The following is a 20509-nucleotide window of genomic DNA, read 5'->3' as shown; positions in this document are numbered from 1 at the left end:
GGGCAGGGTGGGGAGTGGGCGGGGAAGCAGGGCCTGCAAACGATTCATCCCAAGTTACTATGGGGTTGGGACCCATGTCATTAGCATCTGAAGTGCACCCAGGGGGCGCCTGGGTGGCTCAGTCAGTTAAGCTTCTGACTTCTGCTCAGGTCATGATCTCCCGGTTCGTGGGTTCGAGCCCTGCACGGGACTGCTGTGCCGACAGCTGGGAGCCTGGAGCCTGCTTCAGATTCTATCTCTCCCTCTCCCACTCATACTCTCTCTCTTTCTCTCTCTCAAAAATAAAATAAAGCATTAAAAAAAAGTGAAGTGCACCCAGGATACAGTGTGTCCTATGTGCTAATGCAGAGTATGTGCTGCTTTCCAGGTAATGGATTAAAACATAATTATTGGCTTTTAGACCTTTCTAAAAGCAGTACATACTTATTGTGGAAACAAAAACAAAAAAACCCCACAAAAACAAACAAACAAACAAACAAAAACAAATAGAAAAGTATGAAATAAAATACAAAATTCCCTCTTCCATTTTCCAGGGATTAAGATCTGCTAACAGCTTGGGATATAACTCCCCTCAGACGTTGTTCTTGCCACACAAACCGATTTGATAAATACAAACAAGCTTTACATGCCATAATCACATTAACTTATTTTCAACAATAGTTCAGAATTATTTCCTTCTCATTTGGGTATTATTACTAAGTGTTTTCCCCCCTCCACATTTTAAGACCAAGGAATAATTTCGGGCACCTGTGTGGTTCAGTCGGTTAAGCATCTGACTTTGGCTCAGGTCATGATCTCACAGCTCGTGGGTTCGAGCCTCGTGTTGGGCTCTGTGCTGACAGCTTGGAGCCTGGAACCTGCTTTGGATTCTGTGTCTCCCTCTCTCTGCCCCTCCCCTGATCACACTGTCTCTGTCTCTCTCTCTCTCAAAAATAAACGTTAAAAAATTTTTTTGTTTGATTGCTAGACTGATCCCTTTTCTGGATTGAAGCCTGGCTCCTATGTACTCTCCACTTATGACCAAATTTCAAGTGCCTCATTTCTTTGGCATAATCAAATCCTCCTTGAGAAAAAAAAAAAAAATTCTTCTAGATATATGGTACTTCCTTCTTCATGAGATATAAAGGTCAACACACTTGTTACTATAATTATTACATGTTCTATCTTCCCCTGCAAGGAATCCCTACAAAAATATACATTTAAAAATTCTAAATTTGGGGCACCTGGGTGGCTCAGTCGGGTAAGGGTCCGACTCCTGGTTTCAGCTCCGGTCATGATCTCCCGGTTTGTGGGTTCGAGCCCCACGTTGGGCTCCGCAACTGGCAGAGCAGAGCTTGCTTGGGATTCTCACTCTTCCTCTCTCTCTCTCTCTCTCTCTCTCTCTCTCTCTCTCTGCCCCTCCCCCATTTGCACTGTCTCTGTCTCTCTCAAAATAAATGAATAAACTTAAAAAAATAAAATACAACAAAATTCGAAATTTGATTTAATGACGATCAAACAGAAAAAAAAAAAAAAAAAGTGAGATTCCCAAGAACTATTTATGGAGGTTTCAGGACTTTATCAGCATCATCAAGCAGGCAGCTGTGTTTTGCATTTTTGTATCCAACTGCATTTCCTTCAAACCCTCTTTTTCTCCTTAAGCTTTTCAAAAGGTGTATGAGGAGAATGTACAAACGCAGCATGAACATTTTACAGCTTGGCCACAATGGTCCCGGAAGCGAGTCAGCCAGGATGGAGATTTTTTTTTTTTTAAGTTTATTTATTTATTTATTTAGAGAGAGAACAGAGTGAGGGAGGGGCAGAGAGAGTGAGAGAGGGACAGAGGGAGAGAATCCCAAGCAGGCTCTGCACTGTCAGCGCAGAACCCGAACCCACAAACCCTGAGATCATGACCTGAGCAGAAACCAAGAGTCGGGCGCCTAACCCACTGAGCCCCCCGGGCGTCCTTGCCAGGATGGATGTGGTACCTACTGTGTGCCACACAGTGTGTGAGGCCTTAAGGTTACGTTGCCCTTGGGCAGGTCCCTGGCGGATGGGGGGAGCTCAGGGAGTGACTGACCCTGCACTGGGGTGCAGAAGGATGTCTACACGGTGATGGCTGAGCCACGTCCTGAGAGACAAACAGGAATCCTGCACGTGAAGAGTGGGGGAGGACTAGAGGGCGAGAAAAGCATGTAGCAAGCAGAACACACATGGGAGCACACAGAGCTGGGTATGCGATGAAGCATCTGGGATGACGGGGCCAGGCTGAGGCAGAAGGGGGGCCCTGCACACAAGATCTTGACCTTTCCTTTTATCCTCAGGGCACGGGCAGGACTACTGATGATTCAGTCCGGAACTAGCAGACAGAATGAGCTGCCACTTAGTCCCAAGTAAACGTAAAAAACCCCCAGCCTCCGGCTTGTACACATGAATCGCTGGAAAATGACTCAGGCCTTCACTGGGGTCACTATGATCGTGGACACAAGAATGACAATCTTGATTCTCTGGTTTCCCAGACCAGAGAAGCGCAGAAACAGCGCACGTAAGCTTTTTCGTATCCATATGGTGTGACAGGGCGTTAACTAAACCTACTTGGGGGGATCATTTCACAATATACGTAAGTCAAGTCGTTACGCGGCAGACCTTAGGTACACACAGGGCTGCGCGTCAGTTACATCGCAATCGAACTGAAGGAAAAGAAGCAACATGTGGAAGGGGAGGGAAATGCGAGCTGCCAGAAGCCAGTGCAGTGACCACAGCCTAAAGGGACAGCTGAGGTTGGAAGGCACAGACAAGAATTCGAGGCGGGGGTGGGGGCAGGGGTGGGGGGGGAGTCAGGACAGGCTGAGGGGGGTGGGCCTCACGACCACCGGAGGGGTAGCTGTCAGGATGAAATTAGTTAATGTTTGTAACAACTTCAAATTCACGTAGGTGTGAGACCAGTTTGTTGTGATGCTCTACTTCTGTTGGAGCCGAGTGTTAATCAACCCAGACTTGGATGAGGCGAGTGGGGCCCATGAGTAAGCCCAGGGCCTCATGCCAACAAGTGGAAGGGACTCAGCCGGGAACGTATCTTCCTTTTTCTGACTCTGCGCCTAGTTTCCCTGCAGTTTTCCAAATGGTAGAGTATATTCGATTTCAGAAGGCAGGGAACTGTGACAAAATAGAAGCAAGAGTTGCAATTTCAGAATGATTCTCACGCAAAATATAAAGTAACACGTTGGGAGTGGCAGGGTGAGTGTCCTGACAGCTGCTGGCTGCCGGGGCCGGTCCAGGGTAAGGCTCTGGGCTGTGTGACAACCTGCCCTTCTGAGCCAAAGGGGCCTGAGAGGGCTCGTGGTGTCCATCCCTGGTCTCCTGAATTTTCTTTGTTGCCAACTCACCCCAAATCGAATAAACCAGAATAAAATTTGCACAGTCCTCCCAACATCTTCTGTCAACCTGATTCATAAGCTAGCATCTACCTTGGTCTGTCTGTCTAATTTGCCCAAATGCCCTGTCCGATACTCCAGTCTCTACGTTGGGACTGGACCTTCACACTCAGTCTCTGCGGAAAATGCCAGGGCGTCCCTAATCCTCCTACTCTTGTCCCTTCCCTGGGGATTGTACTGTCCCTCCATCTGCTCCCCCCCTGCCATATAACATATGTCCTTTGTACACTTGGTCCCCCAATTAATGAGCCTCAACTGGAATTTCCAGTTGATTTCCAGTCCCTGATCAGCTGATTGCATATCCTAGTTCAGACAGCTTCAAGATAATGGATTGGGACAGTTGTGTATTGTGGACACTGTGACCAAAGCCATTTGGCGGTCCTCCCCAGAGATAGCCTTTGTGGCCAGAACAAATATAACGCATTCCCCTGAAAAACAATCTTGCATGCAACCCAAAGGGTAAATTGTGTTTGGCTTTCCTTCTGTGTAAAAGTCAATGGGAATCAGATTTGGCATGGCCCACGCCTCAAGAGTTGGCAAATGGCCAACTTTTATTGCTTTTATATGTCAATGCAACATTCTCCATGTGCAGTTAAGCTGTGCATGGAGCTACTCTCTGAAGATAAATAAATAAGTCCACTTTTTTTTTTTTTGCCTTAGTTTCCTATCTGTAAAAGCAGAACTGATCATTTCAAATGTTTACATAATTCACTGGCAAACTGTGAGAAATGAACTATATTTGTAAGCATTTTTGAAGGTGAAAGGGATATTATTGAAGTATGTATGGCATTCTAAAAAAATAAATCACTTATCTCTAGTCCTATATTTAAAACATAGTTTTGTGGACCTTGATTTTGTTTTAAAATAACCCAGGCACCCAAAACTTACATTAGAAGTTTTTATAGTTTTGAGGCTTCATGAAATCCTTCTCCGGGATTGCTGGGGACAAAGCCCATGTCTGTTAGTATAAGAGACACCTTTGTTTATAGAACCTTAGGGTTGTGACAAAAACTGACACAAGCCAGGAAATGTAAAAGTTAACGGTGGTACTTTGTGCGAAAGGTATGCTACAGGGCTGCTGGTTTTCCACAAAGTCTGGATTTTAAGGACAAAGTTGGCTTTAATTTCCAACTCTCTGGCTTTTTTCAACAAGAGTCATAGTCATACAGCTATTTAAACAAATGTCTTTGAACTTCCTTAACTTAAAGAAGTGACCCTTAGGTTAATGAATGTTGTAAAATGCTTATTGTTTGAGCAAATGAGTTGGTTCCACCTACTGATGTCCGCTCTCTAAGTGCCACAGAAAGGCAGGAAGACTAAAGTCTCACACAAGAAACCCAAGATATTTTCACTCTTACCCCACGCTGACTATTCTCTGAGGTCAAGAATGGCCATCTTTCCTTTGATCCCCTTATTTAAAATGCCCTAAATTAAGCTGATTGTAAAAAAGGGATGGCTGCCAAATTTCCCTGACTGAGCAAGTAACACCCAAGTACATGAAATGCAAACAGAGGCCTCCAGCAGGTGATAAATTAAAGGCAAGTTGGGTGGATGAAGTTTTAAGCAGGTCCTAGTCAATGCTCTGGAACCTACGTGGATGCCTCTCCACAGGAAGTGGATGAAGGGAATACAGAACTCGCCACCACACCACACAACAGTCCCACCAAGAGGCGCTTTGCTTACAGGTCAAGGAGGGCCTCCGGTAGGATAGACAGAACATTTTTGTATATGACACAAGATCTTTGTGGTTCTTTTTTTTTTTTTTTTTTTTTTAATTTTTTTTTAATGTTTTTTATTTATTTTTGGGACAGAGAGAGACAGAGCATGAACGGGGGAGGGGCAGAGAGAGAGGGACACACAGAATCGGAAACAGGCTCCAGGCTCCGAGCCATCAGCCCAGAGCCTGACGCGGGGCTCGAACTCACGGACCGCGAGATCGTGACCTGGCTGAAGTCGGACGCTTAACCGACTGCGCCACCCAGGCGCCCCAAGATCTTTGTGGTTCTAATAATAATGTACTTTCGCAACAATCAGTTCTCTTAGTAACACATAGTAACACACAAAGCAAAGGAAACCTGCTTTGTCTGAGCAACTTCATTGTATCTCCCTCAGACCGGCTGGGTCTTAACAGGGGTGTGCAGGGAATCATCTGGGAAACTTTTTTTTTTTTTTTTAGTTCTGCTATCCCTCTTTCCCCATGGGAGATTCTGAATTAGGAGGTGTAATGTGGGGCTGGGATGGTGATTGACAGATACATACATACATAAATGTATAGGAAGAAAGACAGATGATAGATAGATAGAGAGTAAATGGTAGATTGTAATTCTAAAGTGAATTTGATGGGTTCTACTGCTCTCTTAAGTGATATATGGCCACATCATTCAACTGCCAATAAAAACTAATTCATACTTAAAAAAACTTTTGTAACATTTATTTATTTTGAAAGACAGAGAGAGACAGAGCACTAGTTGGGGCAGGGGGTTGGAGACAGAGAGAGAGGGACACCTGAATCCAAAGCAGGCTCCAGGCTCTGAGTTGTCAGCACAGAGCCCAACACAGGGCTCGAACCCATGAACCGTTAGACCTCGATCTGAACTGAAGTCAGACGCTTAACCGACGGAGCCACCTAGGCACCCCAATTCATACTTTTTTTTTTTTTTTTTAATGTTCTTATTTACTTTTGAGATAGAGCATGAGCAGGGGAGATACGGGGGCGGGGGGTGGCCAGAGGATCTGAAGTGGGCTCCACACGGACAGCAGAGGGCCTAATTCATACTTTCTATATAATTAGAACTCAATAAAAGATACACCTCGGGCTTTATTTCAGCCAGTTTATTCGTTTGCCCTCTTACTGAAAATGTATCCTCTGCCAGGTGCTGCGTGAGGTCATGAGTTCACAAAGAAGACGTGGCCCTGTCTTGAGGAGTATGTGGCCCTAGTCAAATAGGCAGACAGATAAAATAACACTACGGTTTACCTGATACGTGCTGTCATTGTGTAGGAGAGTGTTCTGTGGGAGTCGAAGGAAGAGAACACTAATTCTATCCAGAATGACAGAAGATTCCACAGATGAGGGGACACTTGGGCGGGGTCTTCCTCAAAGAGGAGACTTTTCAAGGTGGTGACAGGGGAAGAAGAGAAGCCAGAGCCTTCCACAGAGAAGGATCAGAGCGTTGAATTGTGGGTGTTTCTAGAGTGTCTGGAGAAGTTCAGAACGGCCAGTGCACCGGATGTGTGAGTAGGGGGATGAGAAGGGCAGTTAGGGTGGGGATACGAGGAGGGTGTGTGCAGGGGAGATGGTACTGGCAAACCAAGAAGGGGGCTGGACCCTTGGAAGTCCCCTTTGTCATTCCGAGGAGGGGGGAGGCTCCACCCAGTACTTGATGTTTTGTTTGTGAAAACATTTAGAGTTAAAAACCCTGTCACTTTTTCAAGGGATCCTCACACAGCCACATGACACAGTTAAGTGAAATATTGCAAAAGATGGCTTTATTGAATGTTATTGTTTCCATTAAAAGGTACGCATTAAGCCTAGTGTAAAAAGCACCATCTATTAACCAAAATATTCAGAAAACCAGCTTATCAAACCCTCCCTTTGCTTTAATATTTAAGATCAGCTCAAAATGATCTTAAACTCATTCTGAGGGGTGTGTGTGTGTGTGTGTGCGCGCGCGCGCGTGTTTGGAGGGGAGAAGTACAAGGTGGAACAGGACCTATTTCTCTATCACTAAAAAGCAGGACACCTGTGGTGAGTCACATGATATCGCAAATATAGCATCGGTGTCTAATAGTGACTCTGACCCAGCCAGTCGGCACAGATACACAGTTAGTGATGATTAAATCATAGCAGTGCTATTTGGGGTCTAATAATGTACCTCTTTTGTTATATAAAACTTGACAGGGGATGTTTAACATCTCTTATTAGTGAAAACTCACACATAAACGCTCGCTAGAAATAGTTGCTGCCACTGTAGTGAATCTTCACTCGATATTTAATTTACTTGGGAGACACTGGAGGAGAACACAACCTTCCTGATTAGGAAGTAGGTGATTAAGTCTCTCCAGAACGGCCAGATCATTCTCCAAAAGGTTGTATCACAGCAAGCCTGGATTCCGTCTGCTTTATTAGTATCCTGATATGTCATCCAGAAGCATGCTTTTGCCTCTGCTCTTTAGAGGCTTCATTCACTCTCAGAGCAGAGAAGTCCCCAGCACAAATCCTCAGCTAGACTGACCTACTCAGGGAGAGGGAGAGGGGAGGGGTCAGGGAGAGGCGGAAGGGAAGGGGGGGAGGGGGAGAGGGAGGGGGAAAGAGGAAGGAAAAGGAGGGGAGAAGAGCTGGCTTCTTACTCCTACTAGGTAGGTGTTGTTGTGGATCTGTAATAGTGGTTCTCACCCCCATTTTCCATGCGAATATTCTGGGGAACTTGCCAGCAAACACCAGTGTCCTGACCCCACTCTGGGGACTCTGATCTAATTTGTCCAGGGGCAGGCCCAGAGATCGGTATATTTTAAAAGCTCTCCAGGTGATTCTAACGGGTGGCCAAATTTGAGAACAAGCACTCTAACTCTTTGGAGGACACAACAGATGGCTCTGATGTGCCAAATGGCCTCAAGATGCCTACAATTTGGTTGGGGAAACAAAAAAAAAACAACCCTCAAGTGGACAGTAATCTCACCTAGACTACCATTAAGTACAAAACTGTGTGGTGAGTTCTGCTAGTGCCCTGAGAAAAGGCAGGGCTCTAAGACCAGTCTGGAAGACATCACGAGGACGGCGTGTGTGCTGGGCCTTGAAACGGGGCTGAGATTTCATTAAGTTCCCTCTTCCCATCCCCACTGCCACCACCCCAACCAAGCGCCTTCTAAGAGGATTTCATTCTTGGGAGCCTCCATCTTGCCTCTCTTCTCTCCATTCTTCTCATTTTTATGCCTTGAAATCCTCACTCCTACCATGCCATGCCTCTGCTTAAAACCCTTCAAAGGCTCCCGAGAGCTTGTGGAACTATGTCAAATCTCAGACACTCCATGATTGGCCTGGTGCTCTTTCTCATTACCACCCCTAGCAAGATGGCCTTGCCTTTGTTCCTCAAATGTCCCGATTCCTTTCTTGCCTCGGCGCTTCTGTATCTGCCGGTCACTCTGCTTGGACACTTGTTCCCTGGCTCTCAAGGGACAGATTCCTTTTCACTCCTTAGGTCTTGGGTTACATGTCTTCTTCTCAGGGAGGCTGTCCTTGACCAGCCAGTGGAGAGCAGCCCCTCCACCCCAACTCCATTCTCTATGCATGTACCAGTTTATGAACTTAACAGCACTAATCACAACCCAAGTATCTCATCTATTCATTACTAACTTTTGCTTTCTCTGCTAGAATAAACTTCTATAACAAGCTCTGTCTTGTTCCCTGGTATCCATGCTAATGAGCACAGTGCCTGGTACAGAGTTGGTGATAAAGAAATAGCTGGATTTATGGGGGCTCCTGGGTGACTCTGTCGGTTAAACGTCCGGCTTCGAATCAGGTCATGATCTCGCAGTTCGTGGGTTTGAGCCTCCCGCATCAGGCTCTGTGTTGACAGCGCGGAGCCTGGAGCCTGCTTCAGATTCTGTGTCTCCCTCTCTCTCTGCCCCTCCCCCACTCATGCTCTGTGTCTATCTCTCTCTCAAAACTAAATAATAAAAAAATGTTAAAGAAAATCTTTAAGTAAAAAATTTAAAAAAGAATGATTATAAGTATTAATGATGTAACACATGTAAATACTTAAGTATTTACATAATAGGCATTCAAAAAAGGTAAGTATTCTTCCTTTCAAGATATTTATTTATTTATTTATGTATTGAGAGAGACAGAGAGAGCATGCTCACAAGAAGGGGAGGAGCAGGAGAGGAAGAGAATCTTAATCTTAAGCAGGCTACATGCCCAGTGTGGAGTCCAATGCGGGGCTTGACCTGGTGACCATGAGATCACGTTTTGAGTTGGAATCAAGAGTTGGATGCTTAACCAAATGAGCCACCCAGGTGTCCCTCAAGACATTTAATATTTAGTTAAATATGATTTGCCTTTGTTATATATGTTCTTGATGCCTGATGTATAAAACAGAACTTTGAAGTTAACTTTTTCCATATAAAAATCTCCTAACGTCCATTTTTAATATATAAAATGTTAGTCTGGATGAATAAAATTTGCACATTATTCCTAATTTCATAGATGTAATTGGATTACGAGGCTAAGTGTAGCTTCCTTTCCTTCTTTTCTGCATCTGATGGTGATGCTAATTTGCAATGAAATGCCCCAAAGCCTAGAAACAAGGAAGGAGAAATCCTGGACAGAGATGACACAGACATTTAATTTCAAAATAATCAAGCTTTGATATTTTTACAAGTGAATAGTGTGCTAGTTCCCCAAAATGGCTTATATATGAGAAAACAAAGAAGAATTCAGGAGTGGAAGAATAAGGCAAAAATGAAAAGCAAAAATGAAAATGAAGAGATTTTAAGTGGTTCCCAAATTTGAATCATACACCTGTTACTAGGCATCCCCTCAGGGCCTGTGGTTAGTATGACTGGGAAATGCTACAATTTATATTCCATCTTGGGAATTCACAACAAATAATAGCACAGGCAAGGAATTATGTGCTAATTCTATGAGCATGTTAAGAAAATCTGTTTAACAGTGTCAAACTCAGCAATTCCCCAAATTGCCTGAATACTTAATTCTCTCTCTCTCTCTCTCTCTCTCTCTCTCTCTCTCTCTCTGTGGTGTGTGTGTGTGTGTGTGTGTGTGTGTGTGTGTGTGTGTGAGAAAAGGGACTGAGACTTAATTAATATCCTATGGCATTAATGTGCAATGGCATATAATTTAGAAAATGTTGGGTTACTGATTTCTCTTCTCTGCCACAAAAATCCTTTCTTGTTGTTTCTCCATAGTTTTTCCAATGCTCTTCTTGACCCAAGCAAGCCATTTGACAAGAATTCCTATTTTATCTTATGGATATAGAAAAATGCATTTTGCCTTTGGAATGATGAGTGGTTGCAAAGAAAAAAAGAAGACACTCAGACCTAGGGCGCCTGGGTGGCTCAGTCAGTTGAGCATCTGGCTTCGGCTCAGGCCATGATCTCACAGTTCCTGAGTTCGAGCCCCACCTCGGGCTCTGTGCTCACAGCTCAGAGCCTGGAGCCTGCTACGGATTCTGTGTGTGTGTCTCTCTCTCTGCCTCTCCCCCAGTTGCACTCTGTGTCTCTTTCTCTCAAAAATGAATAAACATAAAAAAAAAAAACCCACTCAGAACTAATTCTAATGATGGGGTGGTGAGGGGACAAAAATCCAAAACTTTGTTTTAGAAACAATGACTTTGTCTTCCTTCTCCACGCTCTTAAGCCAAGACAGTTGGTTTATTCCCAGGAGGTCAAAGTTACTCCAAAATTAGAGTAAAAACTCGGAATCAGACCTATAAATACAGAGAATAAACCAATGGTTGCTAGAAGGTAGGGGGTAGTGGAGGGGCAAATGGGTGGAGAGGAGTGGGAGACATAGGCTTCTAGTTATGAACTGAATAAATCAAGGGAATAAAAGGTACAACACAGGGAATATAGTCAATTATACTGTAGTAGCAATGCATGGGGACAGATGGTAACTGCACTGTGATGAACGCAGAATGATGAATAAACTTGTGGAATCACTATGTTGTACACCTGAAACTAATGTATTATTAAGTGTCAACTATAGTCAAACAAAAAAATCTAAGAAAATTTAGTGCCACTTCTTGGGACTTTAATGTACATTTTATGTACATGAACCTGTATTTCCTTTGACGTTTTTGTTTTAAAGGACAGTGATTTCTATAATAATAATGGCACTTTGAAAATAGACATTCCAAAAAAGTAGATTCTTTATTAAATCTTAAGCTATCCCTGAGAAAAATATCTTCATATGAATCTAAGGTGCTCTTAGATTCACTTATAGTTCACCTATTTGATGAACTATAAAATGCTACAACAGCACAATGGACTTCACAATAAACTCAAAGAAAAATACTGTAATTACCTGCTTTATAGTGAATAAAATATTCAATAATTATTTTTAGGATGTAAGAGGCATTTCAGAAAATAAGAATCAATTCCTTTTTTTAATTAAAAAGAAAAGCTATTCTAAATTTTTATTAAGTTTGTTAGAAGAGCTAGCAACATTTCCCTACGTTGAAGCTTTTAATCCCAACCAAAAAAATGCATACCCAAGTACACATATAAAATGCAATATACGCATGCAAATGTATGCATTTGTATGTATATATAACATTATTATATTTCTAAAACATTGCAGCTGACAAAATTATAGCTACTAAGACCAAGATATCATGAAAGTAGGGGATTAGAGGGAACAAATTTAAATTGCACCAAATATAGTTTTCAAACATAGTCAAATGTCCTAGAAAGCATTCATTTCCAAAACAAATGAATTCACACAGAAATGTTGCTCCATTAGGTAATCATTCTCCTCAGTGACTGCCTTCAGTTGTTCAGGAACTTGGCTACGGCAGCCTGAAGTAGATTTTCCTATGAAAATTTTTTGAATCAGTTTGAAATAAAATGTGTTTGTGCTTACGTTTTCTTATATAACAGCCTGGCCTTTACCAAAATTATTTCAGTGCTTAGGGGCATGTTTCTCTGGGCCTGGTCTTATCTCCATCTGTGTTGAAAGATTGTCAAGTAGCATTTGAAAGTCTCCTTTCTCTCCATCACCTATGGATCACCCACAGGCTGGGGGGAAGGAGGCAAGGAAGCATTAGTTGCTGTTGGGTTTCCTGAGATGAACAAAGATAAAGAGATTAAAATAGAAAATATTTTAAATTGGGGCGAAAAACAAAAAACCTTGCATTATCTCAAATCCATGGTTAATAAGGAATTTCGTGTGTGCACATGTGCCTGTATACGTGCGTGCGTGCGTGTGTGTGTGTGTGTGTGTGTGTGTACCTTTTAGTGGATGAAAAAGTCATCAGTGAACAACTACTAAGGCAAATGGGTAACACAGAGGTATTTCAAACTCAGCAAGTCAAAACAGAATTCATTGTTTTTCTCTTAAAACTCCTCTGGTATTTCGTAGTATAGGATTATTACTATTATCTTAGATTCTCAAAGTAGAAACCTCAAAGTTCTGCTTTGATTGGTCTCCTTCTCCCTGCCTCCTTATCCACTCAGCATGTTCTTTTGATGCATATCCAATGCACTCGTCAATCCTAGTCCTGGTTTCACCACCCACATCAATTTCCAGCTATGTTCTTGGGACAGCCACCTGACTGGTGTCTGATTCTAACTGCCTGCCTTCCCACTCCATCGTCACACTGCTAGCTCCATACTGCTAGAGCATATATTTATTCACAAAGCAACGTCGCTTCAATTTTTTGGTGGTTCTTTAAACAGCCAACATGCATTGAGAACTACCAAATGCCGGCCATTGTACCAAATTTTACGTGTAGTACCTAATTTTTCTCTTCATAACATCCTATGAGATGGATACAGTTATTGTTGGCACTTACCAATGAGAACATAAAGGCATAGGGTTTATATACCTGGTTTGTGGTTCCGGTAGGTGGCAGTGCTAGTGGTCATCTCAGATTATCAGATGCTCTTGATCATTCCATTATAAACCTTTCCTCAATGTGGTTGCCAAATGACCCTCCAGTCTTTTTCACAAGGAGCTAGCAGACTGTGAATTTCTCATATTCAGTTATTGTACACCAAGGGTCTTTAAGGCCCTGGGCTAGATAGAATGTAAGGTGAGGGCACGGTGGCTCTCATAGCTTCCAGCTCCCTTTCCCAACTAGGGTGCCCCTCAGGACCCACAGATGGTAATGGAAGTATTTTGATCGCAAGCAATGAAACATTCGCCCAACAAATGCTGCAGAACTTTTTATAATACTCTGCCCCTGTGGGATATGGAATGACATTTCCCAAACAATGTTTTTCAGACATAATCACACACTACGAATCAACTTTGTAACATCTCTTTCCACGACTCATTCGACTCATTCGTGAGACCACTTGAGGAAGGGTAGGGAGGGGAGCAGTGAGGGGATACAAAGGCAAGGACAGGATAACTTGGGTCACAGCTGTCGTCACAGACTTGTTTTTATCAAGGACTATCATTTGAGTTGTTACCAAATTTATAAGAAGAAATAGTTACATAAAAAACAGGAGAAGAAAAGGTTAGACATTGCTAAAACTGCCCTGACATATTCCACATATGCTGTTTGATAAATATTTTATTGTTATTCCAGGAAAAGCTTTTAAAGGAATACATAAGCCAGCAATTATGGGGAAGGGATGTCTCCTTCTCAGAGGTAGTAGGAATGCCAAAGACAGCTCTTTGCTGCGAAGGAAAGGGTGGACCGACTCACAATGGCATGCTTGGGGAAAGGTGCACAGACGTACCGAAGGAGCCGAAGTCCCGGGCAGTAACTCTTCCTTGCGTGTGAACAACAAAAACCACACAAACATCTCCAGTGCAATGTTCTGTGTGATCTGGATAAATCAGAGACACTTGGCTTTTGTGTGTGTGTGTCCTCCTAGCTGTGTTTCTGCCTAACAAGTATCCGAACCCTGACGCAGAAAGCCGTGCTGGAGGAAGGCCTGGCTCCTTGAAACTGATGGTTGAACGGTTAGGACGATGCCCAGCTCTAAACTGCTAGCCTCTGATAGATATTGAGGGCCTGAACCCACTGCTGACTGGAAAAACTTAGGCAGATATTCAAAGTCATTATCTTATTCAAATTAAATTGGAGACATTCCAGTGCTCCAAGCTAACTGGGTGTCTTGGTATAATGCTAAACACATTTCCAAGGGTTTTGTTTGTTTTTGTGGGTGTTGTTTTTTTTCTTTTGGTTTTTTTTTTTTTTTTTTTTGGGCTACTTATCAGTACTATCTTAAATGCCTTCCTTAGAGTCAATACAATTTATTGAAGTGTATGTGTCTGATGGATGTTTACATTTCCCTGTTATAAGAGAGGCTGTTTACGTCATCGAAAAATTACCATGAAAAGTGATCACTGACAGCCAATTGGCCATTATAAGAAGACGTTATTTCTGAAATATTCGAACAATGTAATTTAAGAGCCCGTTCTTCCACTCAAAGGTATACATGCCTAGATTGGAGATTTCACCTAAAATTCGAAATGATATGGAAACTTCTCCTTTAAAAGCCACTTGACACAGTACACCAATATTCTTCAGTGTGTCAGGGACAGAGGTATTCTATTAATGGCATTTAAAAGCATAAACGAATGTTAAGTACAAACTGAGAAAACATTTATCCCCCTAAGCTATAGTTCACCAAAAAGTAAATCAAAACCCTCAGCATTTTTGAAGCCTACTCCTACAGTGGTTTCTCTTCTTTTCTTAAATGGCCTTTAAATAAATATATGAGTCAGTTAAGAAAGCCATTTACTTGAATTGAAGTGATAATTCTGCCAGGACGTCAGTATAATTAATTGTGGGTAGCAGAAGTTTTAAATGAGGCTACATTAGAGATTCTAGGGGTTTTTTTTTTGTTTGTTTTTTTTTTTCTCACTCTACCTCTATAATTAGAGAAGTTTTGGGTGGATCTTGAAATTGTGACTTGTCATGGAATATCATGTCTACACGCACTTGTGACAAGCCTTACGGCATATTCTTTAATGACCACAATGGGGGGTATAATGCACAGACATATATATTGTATGCATATACAGCAATCCAGCCTCCTTCCTACTACTACTATCGCCACTCTGCACATACACACTCACACTCACACACTCCCAACACACGCACACTCCCCCTCACACTTGTTCTGTTTCGTTCACAACCCTGAAATTTTCATCCCTAAGATTGCACTGTTCCAATTTACTTCAACGTCTTCCACATCAAATACAAAGTTATTTTAGTCACAGACTTTTATTCCTGGTAAACTATTTCATAAAAGAACTCAAACCACCCTGCCTTCAAAATTTCTGCTTGCCTATGCTACCTGCACCGAGGACTGAAATAACCACATTTCATAAACAAATACGCTTTCCCACAAATGGGTGGTCTTCCTGTGTAGAATGTGTTTCAAAGGGTGCATCCTGTCAGCAGAGCCGACCGTGTCTCGAGGCACTGTTAAGGCATCACTAGAAAACTGACACCAGCTGAGAAACTGAACGAGTGAGTTTCAGGAGACAGAGAATCCATAACACATTTGGGAAAATTCTGCATTTCGTGTCAATAACATTGAAACGAGGGGTGTATACCTTCTAAAAGTTCACTATGGCAAAGAAGAAAAAAGTTCTACACAAGGAATCGTTTTATGCTAATCATTTAGCTGGCATTAGAATATTCCAAGTTATATCTGTCTCGCCGTCAAGTAAAGATATTAAAAACAAATACAGTTTTAAAAGGTACGCACATGATCGGCCACTAATGTCTATACGCCAAAATTAAAATCTCAGAGGATATTGAGACATTTTCTACATTTTCATCCTAATGGGAAGATAAAGCATAAGACACAAGAACGTGTCTGCTGGGACACTGGGCATATTGTAACGCCGAACAAAATGTTTGATTAGCTCATTAACTCCATCCACCTTTTGTCACCCCTTCCTAATAGTTTTTTCATTTAACTAGATGCATTTTTCACCCTCTGTTCGGAGCACAAAAGGATCAAACAGCACAATTCCTGCAGCCTGAGATATGCTAAATATGCTAAGCGTAAAAATGCTAAATAAAATAGCAGCGCAGTCTTGGAATAGGTGAATGGGGAATTAGGATCTGCGTGCTCAATCTGAACTTCAAAGCAAACACTGCTTGCCTAGTGGACAATGCAGCAGGGTTAACACATTACACATCTCCAGGTCTTCAACATTTAAGTGCAGCGCAAGACCAAAAAATAAGCAAACCTTTTGCAGCAAAGGCTGCAGATCGCAAAGGAGCCCAGAGGCTATGAAGGATTCACGCTTTACCTACCGGCATTGTCCATGTCTCAGGAGTGGCGAGGCGAGTTCTGTAGCCTGGCAGCCGGGGAGCCCCAGCTCTTCTCCTGGCTAACGAAGCACCCTGCCCTTCTGCTGATTATCAGTCCTTGCTGGCACACAGAGCATACTTCATGCACTGTCTGCAGGAGACACCGCCAGGAAATTTATATCTCCAAGGATGACAAACAGCCATTAGCTCCATTACAGGCTGATTAAGAGAGACTGAGCCTATCAAGTGGATACTTGAATCCACTGGGGTTTTCACCTCTGTTCCAAGCAAAGGCGGGGGGTGGAAATCACCGCAATGTGGAGAGTACTGCACATTTCAGAAAAGAAGTGTACATGCGATGCAGAGCACAGTGCTTTTCCAAAAGATGCCAGAGCAAACACGAGCCGGAAGAGGCACAGATAATTAAAAGGTAAAAAGGGATCTTTACAACTATAATAAATTCTCCTTTCTTCGGGGCTGATCTAAATGTGGTCCAGCCTTTATCACTGACATCACTGAATGACTGGGCAACTTTTCAATGTAGAATTTTAAAGTTTGTGGTGGTTGTTGTCCCTGTCATTGGGGTGAGCAAGGAAGAGCAGAAAAACCACCTTAAAATAAAGGCTGCCTTTAATATTTCTGCACTAAATAAATGCTAAGAGGCCAAGTATTGTCATTCCATTTTGATTATGTTTTCATCATGACAAGTGTCCCTATTTCTGGTCAGAATTTCTGCCCACCTCTCCTCACAGAGAAATTCAAAGGCATTTCACTAACCATCACCAAGAACACTAGAAATAATTGTCAAAAAGATGTCAGGGGACTCTATTGTATGTTACAGTCCATAGCCACCTAAGTAACAGAAAGCTGGGAATCAAGAAAAATGCATTTGCTAACGCAGGAATGTGCATGTCTTGTCTCTAATTTGTGCAAAGACGCAGTCACCTGAAACTACCTACGATACCAAGGCATAAGGAGGGGCAGAGAGCTGAAGAAATTGTGTGCCATGCTCTGTGGCTGTTGTGACATTCGATTTTGGGGACAGCCCAACTCTGTTTTCTGCATTTTCTAAGATAGACTAAAAAAATTTATAGTGGCCTCATTTGACCTATGATACAAGGAATCCATACTACAGCAAGGGCCTACAGGTTTTCTAGTCGACAGGATTTCAAAAAACAGTTCATGGTGTTGTCACACCCTCAGGGTTGTTCAACTGGAAACGCAATTCATTTATTTGGCATTTCTGTATGCCGTTGGAATTCCTGATGACAAAGCACATGCAAATTATTTATAATCCTGTCTTCCATTTTTACAGCTTTTAAGTATTTCTGTTTTTAATGTCACTTTTGGCTTTCCTATAGATTTGCGATCCCTTCATTGTTTAAATTTTTTTTAACATTTGTTCATTGTTGAGAGATAGAGACAGACCGTGAGCGGGGGAAGGGCTGAGAGAGAGAGAGAGAGGGAGACACAGAATATGAAGCAGGTTCCCAGGCTCTGAGCTGTCAGCACAGAGCCCGACGTGGGTGGGGCTCCAACTCACAAACCGTGAGATCCTGACCTGAGCCGAAGTTGGACGCGTAACGGACTGAGCCCTCCAAGCGCCCCGGAGTTCCTCCGCTGTTTAAACAAAATACTCCATTTGTGAGATCAGCACTAGTACAACAATATTTTCTTCAAAGAAAAGTTGAAGTTCTCAGGGATTTTACACTCAGATTTTATCCCCATTATTTTAAATTCCGTCACACAATTGTGAGGATTATTAATTTTAAAAAAGCATTCTTCACATATTTTTTAAATGCTTGGATCCCTTAAGACTGAAATCACTGTGGCTTCCATACCTCATCCGCTTGCCCTGATTAAGACTGTCAAGCACCCAGAGTGAGTGCCATCAGGAGAAATCTAGGGCAAGCTAACTAGGAGTTAACAGGGAAGTATGAATGACAAAAGGGAGAGAAACTATTTCATGAAGTCTGGGATTTTGGTAAGGAGGAGATAAGAAGTGTCACGACCTGACAGTGCACATTGACTAATATGAATATATTTATATTAGCTCTGTACACAGTTCAAAACGTGGCTCTTGATTATTTTCATTAATACAGTCGCCAAATTGTAAATGGATGGTGTGCCAAACGTTTGTTTTGTCGGTCATTTGAAAAACACTTGTTCTCATAAAACACTGATTAGGTTCCAAGGACAGACCATTAAATGCTGCTTAACTCATGATGTGATTTCTGTAATATCCATGATCTCCTACACACAATCCTAAAATCCAGAAATTTCTGAAAATCTTAAGGTTCTTTCTTTTCTTAAAGTTGGGCCCCAAAATGCATATGTGGCACCACATGACTTGGCCACATTTGAAACCTTTACTTGTCTCGTTTTGAGTGAATAACATGTTTTACAACAAGATTTTTAACGTTACAGCTCTACAAGGGATGGGCGACAAGGCAAGATGGCCCGATGTAATGAAACTAACATCGTGTCCATCAGGAGTGAGGCTATTCACAAACAGCGTAAATTGCCACGGACGAATCTGCTCTGTGTCCCCCTGCATTCGCCACCAGCCCACCACTGCCCCTCTTCCGTTCCCACCTGGCATCAGAAGATGGCAATGTACACTGTATGTTAACTAACTAAAATTTAAAATAAAAAATAGATAAAATAAAATAAATTTTTAAGAAGATGGCAAAGTAACGATGGAAAAGCACAGTGAGTGGAACACTTTCCTCAAGCTCCAGGGAGAATGCACTCCCTCCGTTGATTTAATTCAGACCTATAGTTAATATGCTCTAGTTGGGGAATGTCTGGATGTAAAATGTTTACCACGCCCTTTCTAAGTGTCCCTGAGGTGCTGTGCAGCACAGTAGTAGCATCAATAAGTCTCAAGTTCTACAGCATGTTTTAAAATCGTTTTTTTTTTAAATTTTTTTTTTTAACGTTTATTTATTTTTGAGACAGAGACAGAGTGTGATCAGGGGAGGGGTAGAGAGAGGGGGAGACATAGAATCTGAAACAGGCTCCAGGCTCTGAGCTGTCAGCACAGAGCCTGATGCGGGGCTCGAACTCACAGACTGTGAGATCATGACCTGAGCCGACGTCGGACGCTTAACCGACTGAGCCACCCAGGCGCCCCTAAAATCGGTTTTAACGTTTATTTGTTTATTCTAAGAGAGAGAGAGAGAGAGAGAGGCAGAGAGAGAATCCCAAGCAGGCTCTGCACTGTCAGAGCAGAGAAGGATGCGAGGCTCAGTCTCACAAACTGTGAAATCATGACATACGCCGAAATCAAGAGTTGGATGCTTAACCGACTGAGCCACCTGGGTGTCCCATTACAGCATGTTTTTTTTTTTTTCCCAATGTTTTTTTTTTTTTTTTTTTTTTAATTTATTTTTGGGACAGAGAGAGACAGAGCATGAACGGGGGAGGGGCAGAGAGAGAGGGAGACACAGAATCGGAAACAGGCTCCAGGCTCCGAGCCATCAGCCCAGAGCCTGACGCGGGGCTCGAACTCACAGACCGCGAGATCGTGACCTGGCTGAAGTCGGACGCTTAACCGACTGCGCCCCCCAGGTGCCCCCCATTACAGCATGTTTTAAACATAAATTTTAGTTCCTGTTTTTATGAGCCTTCTAATATGTATATTCCTTAGCTCTCTTCAAAGCACACGAATATGCTTGAGGCCACTGGTAATTTGGAGCACCGGCATCCAAAACACCCCCAGTGCGATCCCACCTACAGAGAGAAGGCTATAACCGGTCACCAGGGTTTTGTTTTTTAAAGGATTGTTCACCCGAGGTTGGTCTCAAGAGTTCGTGACTCCAAGCCAGACCAGCTAAGGTAGCAACTGCAAGGTTACCAGTGGGCATCCAGTACTTCCAAATGCATCACCAAGCACCTGGTGATAATCTGGCCATTATCGCATCTTTCTTCAAAAAACCCCATTAGTGACTCTCTTTTGATTTCAGAGAAGAAAATATTGTGGCTTCCTAGAAAAGGAAGCTTATTTCATATTATTTCTTAACTTTCCCATGAGACGCTGTCATGTTGGGGACACAGAAGGGAGCTGGTAGCAGTCATGCTCTACCTTTTCTGGCGGTAATCTGACTGTAATCCAAGCCCAGGTAGACC

The 20509-nt window shown here is 42.7% G+C and overlaps 1 protein-coding gene across 7 annotated transcripts in view; it reads right to left on the bottom strand.

Moving 5' to 3' along the window:
- Positions 1 to 20509, bottom strand: part of PHACTR2 (phosphatase and actin regulator 2) — a 276161-nt gene that overhangs the window by 182603 nt on the left and 73049 nt on the right. The window contains exon 1 of one of the 7 annotated variants that reach the window (XM_058735518.1): positions 16382 to 16624. The exons of the other annotated variants lie outside the window; for them this stretch is intronic. Within the exon in view, the coding sequence (XP_058591501.1) occupies positions 16382 to 16394 (13 nt within the window). The 5' untranslated portion in view covers positions 16395 to 16624. Of the gene's footprint in view, positions 1 to 16381; positions 16625 to 20509 lie in introns of those variants that run through there. 7 annotated transcript variants of the gene reach the window in all.

The sequence above is a fragment of the Neofelis nebulosa genome, chromosome 6, assembly GCF_028018385.1.
Source record: "Neofelis nebulosa isolate mNeoNeb1 chromosome 6, mNeoNeb1.pri, whole genome shotgun sequence".
Taxonomy (NCBI): domain Eukaryota; kingdom Metazoa; phylum Chordata; class Mammalia; order Carnivora; family Felidae; genus Neofelis; species Neofelis nebulosa.
Note: the sequence above shows the minus strand (reverse complement) of the source record. Positions and strands in the feature narration are given on the sequence as shown.